The 19,803-nt window shown below is 50.2% G+C and overlaps 1 protein-coding gene across 1 annotated transcript; it reads left to right on the top strand.

Annotated features, from left to right (window-relative positions):
• Nucleotides 1–418: 418 nt before the first annotated feature.
• On the top strand, nucleotides 419–18,770 carry LOC123137097 (phosphoenolpyruvate carboxylase 1). Its single transcript, XM_044556683.1, has 10 exons — nucleotides 419–782; nucleotides 878–1,269; nucleotides 1,356–1,440; nucleotides 2,097–2,319; nucleotides 3,074–3,177; nucleotides 3,268–3,355; nucleotides 15,307–15,461; nucleotides 15,540–16,538; nucleotides 17,220–17,606; nucleotides 17,958–18,770. Exons 1-10 carry the CDS (start codon nucleotides 603–605, stop codon nucleotides 18,249–18,251), a joined length of 2,907 nt encoding a protein of 968 aa, XP_044412618.1. The 5' UTR covers nucleotides 419–602; the 3' UTR covers nucleotides 18,252–18,770.
• Nucleotides 18,771–19,803: the final 1,033 nt, after the last annotated feature.

Raw genomic sequence — 19,803 nt, 5'->3', positions numbered from 1 at the left:
CATACACGCGGGCGCGGACAAACCAGAGGAGAGTGGCGCCCCACCTCACCAGCGACATCTGGTACTCCGGCAACGCAGCCGCGGACAGACTGGAGCATAGCGGCGCAAGGAGGGAGGGGAGGCGACACTCAACAGAGGCGACGATGACAAGGCAGGAGGGGCGGCGGCGGTGAACGAGTTCATCCCCTTCCGATCTGATTTCAACGGGTGAATCGGCAGGATGCACCGGTCAAATTAGCACAAAGGGTATTTTGGTCCACTGTTTTATGTATATATTATGCCAACTTTTTGTAAGTATTGTTTTTGGGTGAAAAAGTGGCAAAAGATCAAAGTCCAAACTAAAAAGAGGAAATAGATCAATTACAATATAAAGAGTGACAAATTATCAAAGTACAAAGTAAGTGGTGGCAAAAAATCAAAACCCCTAAAAAAGAAGACTCCGATCTTTGCCTACCTAGTTCCGTCCCATATCCCTCATCCCACGCCGACGAGCCTCCACCGCCGCCGCCACGTGCGAGCACGCACCGGAGGATCGGCGGGAGCTGCCCGCAGAACCCAGAGGGGACCCGCTTGATTTGACGCAGGCGCGGGCGCGCAGCCAGATGGCGGCGCCCTCGGGGAAGGCCGCAATGGAGCGGCACCAGTCGATCGACGCGCAGCTGCGGCTCCTCGTCCCCGGCAAGGTCTCCGAGGACGACAAACTCGTCGAGTACGACGCCCTCCTCGTCGACCGCTTCCTCGACATCCTCCAGGACTTGCACGGCCCCCACCTCCGCGAATTCGTGCGCCCTTCCCGTCTCCTCTACTTCCCAGATCCGCACACCATCTGTCCGACGCCATGCCCATACGGACTGTTTGGTTCTCTTCTCCTATGCAGGTGCAGGAGTGCTACGAGCTCTCGGCGGAGTACGAAACCGATCGGGACGAGGCCCGGATAGGCGAGCTCGGGGGCAAGCTCACCAGTCTGTCCCCCGCTGACTCCATCGTCGTCTCCAGCTCGTTCTCGCACATGCTCAACCTCGCAAACCTGGCCGAGGAGGTGCAGATCGCGTTCCGCCGCCGGAGCAAGCTCAAGCGGGGGGACCTCGGTGACGAGGCATCAGCGCCCACCGAGTCTGACATCGAGGAGACACTCAAGCGGCTGGTCTCCGAGCTCGGAAAGTCCCGTGAGGAGGTGTTCGATTCACTCAAGAACCAGACTGTCGATCTTGTGTTCACAGCGCACCCCACGCAATCCGTCAGGAGGTCCCTGCTCCAGAAGCACGGGAGGTGATGTGATGGACAATGAATCCCACTCCCATTGCTTTCGCCTTTGTGGATACTCTAAAATTTTGTGGCGTTAATTGATTGTGCAGGATCCGAAATTGCCTGCGGCAGTTGTATGCAAAGGATATCACTGCCGATGACAAGCAGGAGCTCGATGAGGCTCTGCAGAGGGAGGTAAATTAAAGAAACTATTCAATTTGAGATGAGAATATTATAAAGTAAATTTGATATTTCAATATAAAGGGTACACCAAAACCTTTCTTGACTAGTACTCCCTCCGTTTCTTTTTAGTCCGCATATAAGGTTTGGTCAAAGTCAAGCATTATAGAGTTTGACTAACTTTATATTAAAAAACATAAACATTCACAATATGAAATCAATATATTTAGATGCACCATGAAACATATTTTCATACTATATAGTTTTAGTACTGTAGATGTTCATAATTTTTTATATAAATTTGGTCAAACTTTGTGTAGTTTGACTTTGACCAAATCTTATATGCGGAGTAAAAAGAAACGGAGGGAGTATAACTGCCCATTTAATATGTAGCCTGTACCCCTCTCAACTGTTATAAACCCACACCTATGATAGCTTTCATGACACATTCAACACAAGATCTCAGTATGATTTGACCAAAGTGGTCACATATTCATCTTTAGTCAAATAAGATAATGAGATAATGTAAATAATCTATGCAACATGGTAGGCGTAGCTTATTATATGCAAGTTTAAAACTTTAAATGTATGTGGAAAATCACTTCTTGTTTTCTACTATTATGTCCCATCATGTTTTTCTCTTTTGATTCATCTCTTAACACGTTTCACAGATTCAAGCTGCCTTCCGAACCGATGAAATCCGCAGGACACCTCCCACTCCTCAGGATGAAATGCGTGCCGGAATGAGTTATTTCCATGAAACTATATGGAAGGGTGTACCAAAATTCTTGCGCCGGATTGACACTGCTTTGAAAAATATTGGGATTAATGAGCGTCTTCCTTACAACGCTCCTCTCATTCAGTTCTCCTCCTGGATGGGTGGTGACCGTGATGGTACTTTCTCCTATGCCACTTTGTACATCAATGATCATTTAGGAAAGGGAATTATGCTTTTATGAAGAGTCTGTTATACGTACTAGATCTTTTTGCGGGGAAGATATCAGATTTCATAGCGGTACATGTGAGTGTACAGCAGATTTTGGCCTGCACAAAAACGTCCTTATTATGGCCTCAATTGAAAAAGTGTTCAACATGAAAGTTGTGCGCTTCGTCATGGCAAACAACTTTGTTTTTTGGGTCACCTCCTTCCGAACTCATATGCGGCCATAATAGCCAAAACAGTAAAAGGTAAAAGTTGTCATTTTACCATTGTAAAAGGTAAAAGTGGTAGATTGATTGATTTATTGATCGATTGTGCTGTTCAATCAGCCATCACCTCTCATCTATATATGAGGTGGCTGGACTTTCCGTACAAGAACAAGAAAATGACTCCAATTTCCGTCCAAATTGTCAAACTAACCTTACTTGGAGGGCATTAGTCTGGACTCCGAATTTGGCTGGACTGTTTGGCCGTATCTGGATCCTCCGCAGGAGCACACGTTTTTCAATTTGAAGCCATCTTGAGATGTATATATTAGAACTAGATAAGAAAGGCCCGAACAATTGGCCGGACTGTCCGGGACTTGTTCGGCCCACACTATATATATTTCGGTTGGTCTGGACATAATATTTAAGGTAGAACTAGAGGCTTTTTTCCTGTCCATAATAAATAATGTTAGAACCTATCTTATACTCTCTCGTTTCATAGGAAATCCAAGGGTTACACCGGAGGTCACACGTGATGTTTGCTTGTTAGCAAGGATGATGGCTGCTAACTTGTACTTCTCTCAGATAGAAGATCTGATGTTTGAGGTATTCTAACAACAGAAGTACTTTTACATGCTGTAAGGCACTCTTGCAATATTAATATCCCAATATTAAGAACAAAAGATGTTTTTCTAGCTTTCTATGTGGCGCTGCAGTGATGAACTTCGGGTCCGTGCAGATGAACTACATCGTTCCTCAAAAAAATCTGCAAAGCACTATATAGGTAACAGAAATTTAATTTTGGCAATAAGTGTTTTGGTCAATTTGCGTAAGTGTTGGCCCGCTTATCATCGGAAAAACTGGATGCTCTTTTCTCTTCTTGCTTTGCTCTTGACACATGCAGTATCACTTCAACACAAAGAAACTTTGCATGGTTTTTCTTTTATATTTTTAGCCATGTTTTGTCATTTTAACCACATCAGACTTGGCTCTATAAAAGCATCTTAACTTCACTACAAACTATATGCTTTAGTTCCTTTGCATATAAAAATGTGCATGCCTATTGCCATTTATTATTTACCACATGTTGTGGATCATCATTTAATTTTAGCTTGTCGGATGATTCGATAAGTGCATCTACTAGATCAAAATCTGCTAAAATCTACTGGATCAGGCACGTTACCTTGACAAGATCTAGGTGTTGATTATTTTTTGTTATAGAGATAAGGTATTGATATTAATTCTAGAGGCTTGGAAGTTCTCATTATAAGAGCATCTCTAACAGCCGCCGAACGCGCGGCGCGCTAAAAATCAGTTTGCAGCGCGCCGATCGCCTGCTTTGGCGCGGCGGGGAGCGCTGGCTCCTGCGGCCGCGGTAAATTTAGCGCGCGCGCGTAGCTCCAGCAGGTGCGCTAAAATGCAGCGCGCGCTCTCGCACAAACACTCTGGACTATGGTGCATATGCATAGATAGATAGATAGATAGATAGATAAAACGATACATAGATATTTCACAATACATAGATAAAACGAGACATCGCATAGATAGATAAAAGAACTACGATGCAACTAGATAATAAAAACCACGGTGCAACTAGATAAAAACTACGGTGCAACTAGAACCTACTTCGAGTCATCCTCCTCATCATCATCCTCGCTGGTGTTGTTCGAGGTATCGAGCCACAGGTCATCCCAACGTTCATCGTCTGACGCGAAGAACGACTTCCTACCTGTGTTAACGAGATCGCACTGCGATATGGCCAGTGCCTTCCGCCGACGCCTGTCCGCCTGCTCCGCGCGGCGCCTTGCCGACCTCTCCGCCTAGAAGGCGTTCTCGGCGGCGACGTCCTCCGGGTGGCGCCGGCGTCACTCCGCCATGGCTCGCTCGTCCTCCTCGGCGATGAGGAGGCGGTGCTGCCGCCGACTGTGTTCCTCACAGTCCTGGTCTGTTATAAGACGAGGCGGAGGGGCGACGACCTGCGCCTGCTCACGCGTGTAGACGTCGTGGAAGTTCATCTGTGCGCGAGGTCTCCCTAGGCGCCACGACGCCGCGTCGTACGCGCGGGCGGCCTCGTGCGCGGTCTCGAATGTGCCGAGGCCGAGGCGGACGTCGCCGGACCGGATCTCGGAGTAGAAGGCGCAGGAGGGGCGCTCGCGGACGCCGCGGTAGCCCGAAGATCCCCGGCGGCGTGGCGGCATGGTGGCGCGTCGGTGGCGGGGCGGGGAAGCGGCGAGGAAGCGGTAGAGGAAGCGGCGAGCAAGCGGCAGAGCGCGCGCGGCAGTGTGGATGGCGATGGGTGGCCGCGTGGCGAGCGCCGCAATTTATAGGCGAGCCGGAAGCGGTGCGCCAAATCTAGCACGCGGCCGCAAGCTTTCTCCGCCCCGCGCGCAATCGTTTCCAGAGCGCTCTAGTTTCCCCCCTCCGTTGGAGCGCGCGAAAACGTCCCGCGCGCGCTAAAAAGCCAGTTTACCGCGCGCGCACGTCTTTTGGCGCGGCTGTTGGAGATGCTCTAAACACCAATCATATATTGTTATTGTTGGCGGAGAGAGAGAGAGACATACCAGCTTGTGTCCATCCGTGCGTGTGTAGCGGCACCTTACTCCAGACAACGTCTGTTCCTCCTTCTTTAGGCCAGCGCCCACATGGGCTTGGGCCTTATGGACCAAAGTGGAGATGGGCGAGGCCCATATACCGGTTCAACATTCCCCCTCAAAATGGGTGGTAGATACTTATCATCCCCATCTTCTGACATGCCAAGTTACAGTCCTTTGTTCCCAGTCCTTTTGTTAAGCAATCCGCAAACTACTGCCAGAGCTGACATGAGTAAGGCTGATGATCCCAACATCAAGTTTCTCCTTAATGAAGAAGCGATCAATTTCCACATGTTTTGTCCTATCATGTTGAACTGGATTATTAGCAATGCTTATGGTTGACTGATTGTCACACCACACTGTCAAGTTTCTTCCTCAGAAGTTTCAACTTGCTTATTAGGTGCTTCACCCAGAGTATCTCACTCAACCTTTGAGATAAGGCTCTATACTCAGCTTCTGCTGTTGATCTAGACTCAACTGTCTAATTCTTCTCCATGAAACCAAATTTCCTCCCACAAGCACATAAGTTGATCTTCTATCATCTTGACAACTTGCGTTTTCAGAGTTAGTATAGCTAGCCACCTCAAGATGTCCACTCTTCGCAAACCACAACCCTTTACCCGCACCGCCCTTCAAATATTTCAGGATTCTGTGCACACTATCAAGATGCCCACTCCTTGGTTCATGCATGTATTTTCTCGCCACACCCACGACATATGTAATGTCAGGCCTTGTACAACACAAGTACAATAACCTCCAAACTAGTTTATGATAATCTTCCTTATTCACTAGTTGTCCTGATTGTGCTGTCACTTGATGATTTTGTTCAATCAGAGTAGGGGCTGCAGTGGTAAAGCTGCTGCCTTGCTGCCTTGTGCCATGAGGTCATGAGTTCAAGTCCTAGAAACAGCCTCTTGCAGAAATGCAGGGAAAGGCTGCGTACAAAAGACCCAAAGTGGTCGGACCCTTCCCCGGACCCTGCGCAAGCGGGAGCTACATGCACTGGGCGGCCCTTTAGAGTAGGGGCTGCACGACATCCCATCATGATGCCCGTGTCACTCGAGAGATCCAAGGTGTATTTCTGTCAGCACAAAGATATTCCCTTCTATATCCAGGCCACTTCAATGCCAAGGAAGTATTTTAGGTTGCCCAAATCATTTACCTCAATTTCCTTGCTCAGACACCCCTTGAAATCTCTCTGATCCTTTCTTATCATCTCTAGTGATGATAATGTCATCCACTAAGAATGGTGATCTTCCTATCAGAGTGTTTGTAGAACATCGTGTGGTCACCGTTACATTGACCATACCCCATAACACAGAGAACACGTCTGAACCTATCAAACCATGCCTGACCCTTGGGGATTGCTTCAGTCCATACAAGGATTTCTTCAGCCTGCATACCTTCCTCTTGAATCTCTGAAGTACCAAAACCTGGTGGTATCTCCATGTACACTTCTACCTGCAGCTCACCATGTAAGAAGGCATTCTTGAATGCAGCTTCCACCCATAGTTTGCAGCATATGAAACCAATATCCTTACTTTGTTCTTCTTTGCAACTGGAGCAAACATCTCATCATAGTCAATCCCATTAGTTTGACTATATCCTTTGGCGACCAATCTGGCCTTATACTGTTTCAGCTCCCCCTCGGGATTCTGCTTCATGGCGTAGATCCACTTTACAACTTACTGCTTCCTTTTTTGCCGGCAATGTGGTTAGCACCCATATCTTGTTTTTCTTTAGTGCTTAGTTTGATGAACAACAAACTTAGTTTCTCCAAACATCAACTCACACGGAGATTTCATGCTTAGTATTCTTGACGGTGTCCGGTTGATGAGGCTCCACAAGAACTTGGCACATTCAGCGTATACATAATGACTGAGGAACCTCAAGAATATGTCGATTCTTCCTTTGTACCACTCACCTGAAACTGATTCTTCACCAAGGCACTGAAATTCTGAAAACAACTTTGATTCTTCACCAAGGCATTGAAATTCTGAAAACAGCTCAACACCTCATCCTTGTGATGCATCAAATAAATCCAAGTCATACGAGATAGCAATCGATAAAGGTAATAGAGTACTTCATTCCATTCATTGACACCATTGGGGAAGTCCATACATACGAAGGAATCCATAAACGGAGATGCTCCTAAGCCCCCACATGAGGCTCTTGTGTGTTTGGCGTATTCGCAAGCATCTCATGTCAACTTGCCCTTGTCTCTCTTGCACATAACATCCGGAAATATTTTACTCATCTTATCAAAAGATATATGCCCCATTCTACAGTAATGGATCATCACCTGCTTCTCCTTGTTCTCCATGGTCGCAGCACACACCAAGTCTGGCTGCACCTCCTGGTCCATATACCAGAGCCCCCTACGCTTGGTGCAAGTCCCAACCGCCTGTCGCTCCTGAATAAGGCAACCGAACTTGTCACGGATCACACGTAAGTCTATTTGATCAGTTAGAGCACTGAAAGTGATCAAATTGACTGGAAAAGCTGGCTCATGTAAAAGTGAGGATAGGGAGATGGTCGATGGACTTTACTGTGCCAACCCCTACAAGTTGTTTTGTACCATCAACAGTTTATGTAGTGCCCTTTTGAGTAGGAGGATGATTATTGTAAGACTCAAACACACATGATTTATTCGCAACATGCTTAGATGCTCCAGAGTCTAGAATCTACTCTGGAGCATTCTCATTAGTAGCAAGAGATGCCTTTTCCAAATTACCTTCATCAGTGGAGGCCCAGTGAGCAAAGTCTTCATAAGCAACATCACCTACTTCTTCGCCCTTTGACGTCCCAGTGTCCCCTTCAACTGTCATGTGTGCCCTCTGACCTTTGAGTTTCCCGAGTATCCACCTCTGCCCCTAGCCTCTGCCACTTCCTCCTTTGTTATATCTCCTGCCTCTACTGCAAGTTGGACATTCCCACTTTCGGTGACCTACCTCCCCACATGTATAACAGTCCCTGAGAGCTCTCCCTTCTGTGTGGTCACTTGCTGCACAGGTCGAAGTAGGCACAATCTTCACGTCTGCTTGCTCAAGAGAAAGCTCCCCCTCCCGAGTCATCATGCAATAGCCTCATCAATAGTAGGCAGGAGAGTTTGGTGTAGTAGTAGGGATGCCTTCCTGCGATCAAAGCAATCTTTTTGAGGCCATCAAAAAGTTTCAACACACGCCTGCATGCCATCCACTTGTGCCCTGACTCTCGAAGCCGCATCATAGAGTTCCAGAGGATCACAATTATCCTGGTCTGCCGACAAAGCCTGCAGTTCTGCCACATATGCCATCACTGACATGTCACCTCAGTTTTGCCCACAAAGAAAGGGACGTAGCTGGTCAGGAATACGAGTGAACAAAAGGACATGATGAGGTTCTCGAGCAGCTCACTCAAGGATTACGAGTCGACGAGTCGTTGAGTCGTTCCGAGGTTGAGACTCATAGACTAATCGGACTAGTCTTAGACTAGTGCTAGACTAGTCGACAAAGTACTGTAGTAGTCAACTACTAATACCTAGTAGCACTATGTAGTAAACTGTACAACACATTACAGTATATACAATAAAACCAGCAGTAATAGCCAACGCTCGCCAGGCCCAGCCCAGTGCAGCTCAGCATGCCACCCCCAGCTGGCCCATTTGGGCCCAAGTAGCCAGCCTACTTAGCCTACTTCCTGTCCCAGCCTCTGTAACCCTAGCTTCCGATCGATCCCGTCGCCGCCGCCTGCGCCATCAGGCACAAAAGTGCGCGCGCGCGACCCGCGCCTCCGCCGTTGGCGAGCCCGCCGACCACCGCCGTGCATCCTCTCCTCTCTCTCTCTCTCTCTCTCGTCACAGGGCCACACGCGCCTACGGGGCACGGCCATGGCCGCCGCCCGAGCACGAGCTTCGGCCGGCTGCCGCGCCTTGCTTCGCCATCCGCCGTCCCGGCGGCGGGTCAGTGGGTGCTAGCGGTGGCCTCGTCCAGGCGGCTTGTTCTCATAGCTCGCTCTCCAATTTTCCCCTCCCAAATTTGAGTCGAGCGACTCAGACAACAGGACTAGTCCAGACTAGTCGTAGACTAGTCTCTCGACCGCTCGACTCACCGAATTAGTCTACACGAGATTTGCAGTCGACACCACAGTTGCGACTCATAGACTAGTCCATCGACTAGTCTCGACTAGTCCTTCGACTCGTAATCAGTGAGCTCACTTGGTTCCTCGCGGACTCGAACTCTAGGGCCATCATTCCACGACAGAAAGAGGCTCAGAAGATCGAGCTGTTGCCCACCGACGTTAAGCTAGAGGGGCTACCAACTATCTGAGTTGGTCTCGGAGGGCAATGCTGGCTGTGGAGCAGGACCATCAACTCTTTGCTGGAGTACTGGGTGGACAGAGTCTTCCATATCTCAGCAGATATTTGTACCCCTCCATAAGCGTCCAATGGCGCACCGCCGAGTTCAACAACCACCCAATAAGCAAAGAGTCGATGGTCCTCCACTTCTTTCCCTCCGCATTAATCTTTTCTCCTGGTTCTTCGACAGTGCCCAACAAGTACCCATCAAGGTCCTGCTGCTCCACAACCAGCATTGCCCTTCGAGAGCAGCTCAGATAGTTGGTAGCTCCCTCTATTTTGATGTCAGTGGGCAACAACTCGATCTTCTGAGCCACTTCCTGTCGAGGAACGATTACCCCAGAGTCTGAGTCTGCGATGAACCGAGTGAGTTGCTCAAGAACCCCAGCAAGTCCTTTTTGTTCACTCATCTTCCTGACCAGCTACTTCCCCTTCTTCTCCCCCTTGCAAACAACTCCGTGCAGCAGCAGCTCTAGTCGTTGCCTCCGTCCTTTTGTAACCAGCAACAGCAGCCTTCAGCTGAGCTGCACTCAGCAGCAGCCGTGACTCTACAATCGGCCATCAGCAGCCGCACACAATATCCATCAGCACCACGAGCAAGAGGCAGCAGCAGCAACACTCCAGCGTCTTCGTCAATCAACGACAGCAACTCTCAGGAGGAGCAGCAGACAACAATCAAGTGCAAGCAGCAGAAGCACTTCTCTTCTCTCCCCTGGCGCAGCCGCACCGCAAGCAGCAGCAACAGCAAGTCAACACATCCCTTCTTGTCTCCACTGGAGCGGCCGTACCGCCCCTCATTCCTCTAACTTTGCCGCGCACACAGCTGCCGCCTGGCTACGCAGCACCCGCGCTGCTGCCCTGCGTCACAGCCCCTGCCCCAGCCGCACGAGCAGCCTCCTTCCCTCGCCTGACCCTGCCGAGCCCTGTCGCCTCACTGGCAAGTGAGTACGCGCCACTGCTTGGCTCGATACATGTTGGCAGAGGGAGAGGGAAGGGGGGGGGGGGAAGGGTACCAGCTCGTGTGTCTGTAGCGGCGCCTTACTCCAAGACAGCGTCTGGTTCCTCCTTTCTTGGGTCAGCCCCTCACTTGGGCTTGGGCTAGAGTGGAGATGGGCCAGGCCCATAAACCAGTTCAACAGTTATGAACCATTGAAAACAGAAATATTTTGGATAGGGTTTGAATAATAGGGGCACTTGCTCTCAAGGCCTAATATCCATTGGTTGGTTAGAGAGACTCTGAGGCTTGCTACATGTCCGAATTGACCTCTAAGAAGCTTTTCTTATAGCTAAGGAAGGTGATGTCTAATTCAAAGATGATCAATTCTATATCTATCTATTCTCAAATAAAAAAAATATCTATCTCTATCTAAACAACTAATCTAATATATTTCATAACTTATAGTCTTATAGATATTTTCCCTCTCCTCAATCTACACCTAGCTGATTACTGTGTCAGATTCAGGGCTCCGCAGACCCAAGAAAGGTTCGAACTCTGGGGTGTATGCGAAGAGCTCAACCTATCTAGCCTACCAGCTCGTCGCCCCACAACCTAGCCCGATTCGCGTGAGCAAGGAAGAAGATGAACACGACAGTTTACCCAGGTTCGGGCCACCTTGCGGTGTAAGACCCTACTCCTGCTTTGTGGTGGATTAGCCTCTCGAGGGGCTAATGATGAACTGGTACAAGGGAGGAACAACCTCGCGAGGTTCAGGGGTGAGGAATGAGTCGACCCCTTCTACGGTAGTGGCTAACCTATATTTTAGTGGCCTCGGTCCTCTTCCCCCAAAATGTAGGCGGGAAGGGATCCCACAGGGGCCAATTTGAAAGGGGACTAGTACACTTATCCTGACGAAAGGTGGTCTTCGCCTGCAAAGCTTCTGGTCGTGACACAACAGTGGGCTCGGCGATGACATCCGTCCTGCAGTGCTGGCGGTCTTGGTCTTGTTGCACCGGAATGAAAACCTTCGCCAGATTCCTCGGGAACCCACGCCTGTCCTTGCCTCCTTTGCACCAAAGAGAAAACTGCCTCTTCTGCGCCTGTTGGCGCTCGCTTGCCTTGGTCGTCATGGCTTGCGTCATCATAGCCTCATGAGGCTGGGTACCTGCATAGAAATCTCGGCTCCCTTGGGAGGTCTTGGTGTCGTCCGCCTCGCGAGGGGCGGCTTGGCCCCTCCCCCCTCACGTGGGTCTTGTCTTGATGGTCTTGGAGGTGGGCCGTACCAGGCCGTTGAAGGAGCCACGCCATGGGCCGCAGGCAGGCAAGTCTGGGTACCCTGATTCCCAGAATGCTGACAGTAGCCCCCGGGCCCAAGGCGCGCTCGGACTTGGCTTCGAGGTGAAGCCAAGGGACAAGGGCGAAGTGCCACGGGTCCCAATCGCCTGCGGGCTAGGCTGACACGTGGCGCTCGGCAGGACGCGGACGCCTCCGCTCCCCTACGTCGCCTCGGCAACTGTCCGGGCTGACAAAAGGCTGGCTCACCCCGCCAGGCCATCATTACTCCTTGCCTCGCCTCAGATCCCCTTTCCTCCACCAAGGACATCTCCAGATCCAATCGAGCTCGGCCCCCCTTCCTTCTCCAACTCCGGCGCTGGTGACCCCGCTGATGGCTCCCAAGAAGTGGCAGCCCGTGGCGCACGCTGCAAGCTCGTCCTCCTCTCCTGCGCCTGCACTTAACGCGTCCTCCATCACCGAGGAGGGGCACCTTGCCCTCGTGCTCCCATACACGGCGGGCGACGAGAACGAGTGGAAGGAGACCGTAATCTGGGCCGGCTCCGCCGAGCAGCGGACTCTGGCGCGCACAGTTTACCCCTTATTCCCCCACAACATCTTCGCGGGCTCGTGCCCCCTCTTTCCGAGTTCTTCATCGCCGTCCTTGACCACTACCAGGGCTAGGCCCTGCATTTCCAGCCCCTCTCCATCCTCCTCCTGTCCATCTTCGCCTTCTATTGCGAGGCCTTTGTGGGCGTGAGGCCCTCCATGCCCCTCCTCCGGCACTTCTTCTCTCTGTGGCTGCACAATCCAACCTAGCGCTCCGGCTGCGTGTCCTTCGTCGCGGTTCACAAGAACAACGTGCTCATGAGGGCTGGGAAGGTGGAAAACTTCCGACGCCGTTGGATCTTCGTGGATACCCAGGGCCTCAACGAGCGGTTGGAGCTGTCGACCGCGCTGCCCAAACGGCTCGAGAGGTGGAGCAACGAGAAATTTTCCGACCCCCGGGCGGCGCCCGTCCTGAGGAAGATGACCTCAGACGTGGACACCAGGGCGCTGATAGGGAGCACACCGCATCCTTTTCGTCGCAAGCGACCGTGATGCTGCTGCTACTTCCTGGCATCTTGAGGACATTGTAGCCGTGGTGAGTTGCTGCCATGAACTTGGCGAGGGCCGGATACCCGAGGATGGCATTGTATGGGAGGCCGATGTGGGCGACGTCGAAGTCGACGAGCTCGGTGTGGTAGTTGTCGCGCTTGCTGAAGGTGACTGGGAGGCGTACCTGCCCCAGGGGAACGGTGGAGCCATCGGTGACTCCTGAGAAAGGCTTGGTGGGCAGAAGCTGGTCGTAGGGCACTTGGAGCGTTTCAAACGTCTCGACGTAGAGAACGTTGAGCCCCGCGCCACATCGATGAGGGTCTTGAGGCGAACGTTCGTGAAGCGCTGTATGTACTTGTGCAAGATCTCGCCCGGCTGCTGCTTCACGCGCCGCAGGTCACATACTTCAGGAGCGCGGTCACGACTACCCTGGAAGTTGGCGATGAAGCGCTCACGAAGCTCGTCCTAGGAAGAAATCGACCCCACCGGAAGGTTCAGGAGCCAAAAACGCGCGCCGTCCTTGAGGGCCATGGGGAACCAGTTCGCCATGACCTTGTCGTTGCCGTTCGCTGCTTCGATGCTCAGTTCGTAGAGCTGGAGAAATTCTGCGGGGTCGGGGGTGCTGTCGTAGTGTGGAGGCAGATCCGGCTTGAACTTGCCGGGCCAAACGACACGGCGCAGCTCCGGGGTGAGAGCATGACAGCCTGCCGCACTCACAGGTGCCGGTCGCGTGGGTGGAGCTTGGTCTTGGCGCCCGCGCGCCATCACTTTCGGTGGCACGCGGTCTTGACGCGGCGGCGCGGGAAGCGCGTGCGCTTCTCCTTGGGGCCGCTGCACCACCTCACAGCTTCGTCGCGCGGCGGGTTGCGTTGGGGCGCCTAACGCCTGGGCACGGGGTCAGCGCTGCGCAGAAGAGGAGGCGCGCCGTGAGCCACATCGCCCGCCTGAGACGGCGGGGGACGGGACGAACGGACGGTGCAGGGGCCTCACCGGCGGTGTTGACGAGCTCAACGATGCGGCCGAGCCAGTCGTCGTAGAGATCATTGGCCGGGCGGTAATGCAAGAGCTCCCGTGCCATGAACAGTGAGGCCTGCGCGTTTGCCGGCACGCGACGAGCATGAGATGACAGATGCCGTGGCCGGAGTGGGTGATGGAGTTGCGGTGCGTCCATCACGCCGCACGGAAGGCGGCAGCGACGAATCCTGCTGCTCACGAGCAGCAGGGTCAGTGGCAGCGTTAGCCATCGGGGAGGCGGAGCGGCGAGGAGCGCCGTTGCCCACGGCTGCCGTCTGGGCGACACGAGTGGCCTGGTGCTCGGCATGGACACGACGAGCGTCGGCCATGGGTGCGACGGAACGGAGGCGGAACGAACGGTGGAAGGACTTCGACATGCCCCTACCTGGCGCGCCAAATGTCGGAATGTCGGATTCAGGGCTCCACAAACCCAAGAAAGGTTCGAACTCTGGGGCGTGTGCGAAGAACTCAACCTATCCAGCCTACCAGCTCATCGCCCCACAGCCTAGCCCGGTTCACGTGGGCAAGGAAGAAGATGAACACGGCAGTTTAGGATTAGCCTCTCGAGGGGCTGAGGATGAACTGGTACAAGGGAGAACAACTTCGCGAGGTTCAGGGGTGAGGAATGAGTCGACCCCTTCTACGGTGGTGGCTAACCTATATTTATAGTGGCCTTGATCCTCTTCCCCCAAGTAGGCGGGAAGGGATCCCACAGTGGCCAATTTGAAATGGGACAAGTAGTACATCTTATCCTGACGAATGGTGGTCTTCGCCTGCAAAGCTTCTGGTCGTGACGCAACGGTGGGCTCGGCGAAGACATCCGTCCTGCCGTGCTGGCGGTCTTGGTCTTGTTGCACCGGAATGGAAACATTTGCCAGATTCCTCGGAACCCATGCCTGTCCTTACCTCCTTTGCACCAAAAAGAAAACTGCCTCTTCTGCGCCCACTGGCGCCCGCCTGCCTTGGTGGTCATGGCTTGCGTCATCGTAGCCTCATGAGGCTGGTTACCTGCATAGAAATCTCCGCTCCTTGGGAGGCCGCTCCCTTGGGAGGTCTTGGTGTCGTCCGCCTCGCGAGGCTTGGCCTCTCGCGAGGGTCTTGTCTTGATGGTTTTGGAGGTGGACCGTACCAGGCCGTCGAAGGAGCCACGCCATGGGCCGCAGGCAGGCAAGTCTGGGTACCCTGGTTTCCAGAACGCCGACATACTGCTGTCTGGTTTGATTGATATCCTCATGCGTATGCAGGTCCATGCTATATGGCCACAAAAAGTAGACATGGTTAACTTAGACTATATATACTTTAACTTGTATAGATTATATCATGGTCTCAGAGAATACTTCAATAATTATATCTTGTAGTCATGGCTATTTTTTTCTTGGCACCGAAAATAATTTGTAGTCGCGTAAACCGCTTGATTTTACTCCTTTCCTTGCGAAGAATAATTTGCTTGCTGAACTGCCTATTATTAAGAAATGTCTTTGCTGCAGAGTTCTGGAAGCAAGTTCCTTCAAATGAACCTTATCGTGTCATACTCGGTGATGTCAGGGATAAATTGTATTATACGCGCGAACGTTCTCGCCATATATTGACAACTGGAGTTTCTGACATTCCTGAGGAGTCTACTTTTACTAATGTCGAGATGGTGAGCTCTTATCATCAGATGTGACTTCTTCGTGAAGGTTGCCGCCATTAGTTGTCTAATTGTTCTCCTATGTTGCAGTTTCTCGAGCCTCTTGAGCTATGCTACAGATCTTTGTGTGCTTGTGGTGACAAACCTATAGCTGATGGAAGCCTTCTTGATTTCTTGCGTCAAGTATCAACTTTTGGGCTTGCTCTTGTGAAACTTGATATCAGGCAGGAATCTGATCGACACACTGATGTCCTTGATACTATAACAACACATCTTGGGATCGGATCCTACGCTGAATGGTCTGAGGAGAAACGCCAGGAGTGGCTGTTGTCCGAACTAAGGGGCAAACGCCCATTGTTCGGTTCAGATCTTCCTCAGACTGAAGAAGTTGCTGATGTTTTAGGCACATTTCATATCCTTGCTGAGCTTCCAGCAGATTGTTTTGGTGCTTATATCATCTCAATGGCAACTGCCCCATCCGATGTGCTTGCTGTTGAGCTTTTACAGCGTGAGTGCCATATAAAAAAGCCATTGAGAGTTGTTCCACTATTTGAGAAGCTTGCAGATCTTGAAGCCGCTCCAGCAGCGGTTGCACGCCTATTTTCAGTAGACTGGTATATGGATAGGATCAATGGCAAACAGGAGGTCATGATTGGATACTCAGACTCTGGCAAGGACGCTGGGCGTCTCTCTGCAGCGTGGCAAATGTATAAAGCACAGGAAGAGCTCATAAAGGTTGCAAAGCATTACGGAGTAAAGTTGACAATGTTTCATGGAAGAGGTGGAACGGTTGGCAGAGGAGGGGGTCCCAGTCATCTTGCCATATTATCTCAACCACCAGACACAATACATGGATCACTCCGTGTAACGGTTCAAGGCGAGGTCATAGAGCACTCGTTTGGAGAGGAACACTTGTGCTTTAGAACTCTGCAGCGCTTCACTGCAGCTACTCTCGAGCATGGAATGCATCCCCCAATTTCACCCAAGCCAGAATGGCGTGCTCTAATGGATGAGATGGCTGTTGTGGCAACAAAAGAGTATCGATCAATAGTCTTCCAAGAACCACGCTTTGTTGAATACTTCCGCTCGGTACGTTCACCTGTATCCAATGCTTTTATCATATACCTTGCAGTTAGCATGAGCATGAAGTCAACGTTTCTACAAAGCTGCATGCTAAAAGGTGGTTTTGTTGTTTTTGAGCGTGTATGCCATGGCTTTCTGGTTGATTATAGGAAAATTAGGCGGAACCTAGAATTAGAGTCTTATGGGAGACTGACTCTGACCTATCAAAGCCCTATCTCATCTGGTTGATAGTAGAAGGTATGCACGATTGTACCATGGACATAAACTAGGTTGAGCATATATTTAGTGATTTCAAACTAAAGCGTACCTAAAGCCTGCCTTTGGTCAGAGCGCAAGCTAGTGATGCTTTCGGCTACTGGACTTTAGCCATCTAGGGTATGGCACTAAACGGCTTCGCATAGAGCACAAAAACTACTGTTCAGATTCTTCAAGAGAGCAAATACCAACCTAGGGATTATGCTCATTTCCCATTGCTATGTGGACTGTTAGTTTTGATTTATTTCGCATTATTTTTAGACATGTGCACTCTCTAAATTGTGAGCATTGACTTGTACTAAACGACCGTATGGTTGACATATCAACAATGTAAATGTCACTGAATTATATCATAGTGCTGACTGAAGCAGGGTTTGAACTTGGTGGAGATCAAGATCTAATTTGTACTAACTTGTGCATCCATTGTTTCAGGCAACACCTGAGACTGAATATGGTCGGATGAATATTGGCAGCCGGCCATCGAAGAGAAAGCCTAGTGGGGGCATAGAATCACTCCGTGCAATTCCATGGATCTTTGCTTGGACACAGACAAGGTTTCATCTTCCTGTATGGCTTGGGTTTGGTGCAGCATTTAAACATATCATTCAGAAGGACATCAGGAACATCCATACTCTGAAAGAAATGTACAATGAGTGGCCATTCTTCAGGGTCACCCTTGACTTACTTGAGATGGTTTTTGCCAAGGGAGATCCAGGAATTGCTGCTTTATATGACAAATTGCTTGTGGCTGAAGATCTGCAGTCCTTTGGGGAACAGTTGAGACAAAACTTTGAAGAGACAAAACAGTTACTCCTTCAGGTAAAGTGCTAACAGCACGTAACTTGATAATACTATTACTAGGTCCATCCTGAAATATACTTCCGTAATGTGTACGTAGGCTCATTTAAGGAAACCTATCTTTCATAAAACTGATGGTCAAGATGCAACCTTAGAGACTTTCAGTGTCCAAAACAACTCGGATGTGTACGTAATTGGTCATTAAGCCTTTTACATGGTTAGTTGAATTTGGCTGGTGCCATTTCAGAAGTAGATAAAATGATTAGTTGAATGATTTGTTCAAAATGTACTGACCTATACATATCAGACATAATAAAAATAATTACCAGAATCTCCGCGCATGGCTCTTCTAACCATTGTTGATTTGTCCAGGTTGCTGGTCACAAGGACGTTCTTGAAGGGGATCCTTACCTAAAGCAGCGTCTGCGGTTGCGTGAGTCCTACATCACAACCTTGAATGTTTGCCAAGCCTACACCCTGAAGCGGATAAGAGACCCCAGCTTTGAGGTGACGCCACAACAGCCTCCCCTGTCCAAGGAGTTCTGCGACAAGGAGCCCGCCGAGCTGGTGCAACTGAACCGTGGGAGCGAGTATGCCCCAGGCCTGGAGGACACCCTCATCCTGACTATGAAGGGCATTGCTGCTGGCATGCAGAACACAGGCTAGGCCAGTATGCCGCTTGTTGTATAAATAACGTCTTTCTTTTTGAAACGAGGCAAAAGACTTGCCATTTTCATTAATTAAGGAGAAGGTCTAGACATAAGCTGTAGAGCGGCAAAAAGAAAAAGAGTACTCGTCAGTGCCCAAAGATGGGCTTCCTCTTTGATCTTGGCAACAACAATGGAAGTCGGGGTAGCCGTGTTGCGAAAAACTCTAGCGTTTCGCTCCTTTCAAATTTCCCACGAGGCAAGCATCATCAAGGCAAGCATCATCACGGAGACAATCGCCTTCTTGATGTAGCTGCCTGAGTCGATCATTTTTAGCCACCAATCATATGGTGAATATGTTTAGCTAGGTCGCCAATGCTAGTGAACTCTGGAGGAATTGGGCACTTCCGTGCCTTTGCTTATGTACCCGATCCAAATGTCAAGGGGAATGTATGCCCGTGCCGAATTAAATATGTAGTGATAATATGCTTTTGTCTAATAACAGGCTTGTCTCCAAGTCCGAAGTTTCAGGTAGAAACCGCCATTTTGAAGTTTCAATTTTTTAAAAGAAATTCTGTGAATACTTTTATTTTGCTGTTGATATATATTTTTTGAAACAGAGGCAAAAGATTTGCCTCATCCATTAATTAAGTAGGAGAGAATTGACCAGGGAATTGGGGGAAAACCGTCGCCTCATCCATTAATTAAGTAGGAGAGAATTGACCAGGGAATTGGGGGAAAACCGTCACAAACCGTTCCCCTACAAACCGCTGAGCGGCACACACAAATGCCCCACACACACCTTTACAAAGAGTATCTCGCCGAGCTAGCACACATGCGTCATCGTCATCACTTCTTCCCTAGCAGGCGTCGTCGCCATCCTTAATCACCGAGCAAGCGACTCCGACTTTGCTGTGGACGAACACCGACCAAACTCTCACCCCAGAGGCCGTGCAGAAACACACGAAGATCCGTGCCAGAACTCCGTGTCGAGGGCAGCGTAGCTTTGACTCAGAATGAGAGATCCAAAGAAGAACTATGCCAGGTTGGCGCCGTGGAAGACCACTGAACGAACCACCTCTCGAGGTAATCCCACAGACACGTCGGAGAAGAGCCGACTACCGCAACCACCGCAACGCCTCCGACTTCACTTGCCCCATCATCGTCGCCACAGAAGCCTCGACGCCACATCAATGCCTTCCACCACCCAACCTCCGAACCTCGAAGAGCTATCAAACATGCCCGTGCATTAAAACGGAAGAAAAAAAAATCACACCTCAGACATACTCGACGACATCAACAAATTAATTTGAAACAGTTCACGATGCCACACAACCAACAACTTCTTTACATAAAGCTCGTATTAACAATTTAGTGACATCATTGTATATGGGTTGATTATCGTGCACTGTGAAACAGTGAGGATGATTCTGTACGTATTGTAACCTTTAGCATATGGTATCCGGTAGGAATCAACAACCTCTATGGCTATCCAAAAAAACCATCCCCTATGGTGGCAATAATATCTTTTGTGAGAGCATGAAACTACATATATACTCAACTATATGGGG

The sequence above is a fragment of the Triticum aestivum genome, chromosome 6B, assembly GCF_018294505.1.
Source record: "Triticum aestivum cultivar Chinese Spring chromosome 6B, IWGSC CS RefSeq v2.1, whole genome shotgun sequence".
NCBI classification, from domain to species: Eukaryota; Viridiplantae; Streptophyta; class Magnoliopsida; order Poales; family Poaceae; genus Triticum; species Triticum aestivum.
Note: the sequence above shows the minus strand (reverse complement) of the source record. Positions and strands in the feature narration are given on the sequence as shown.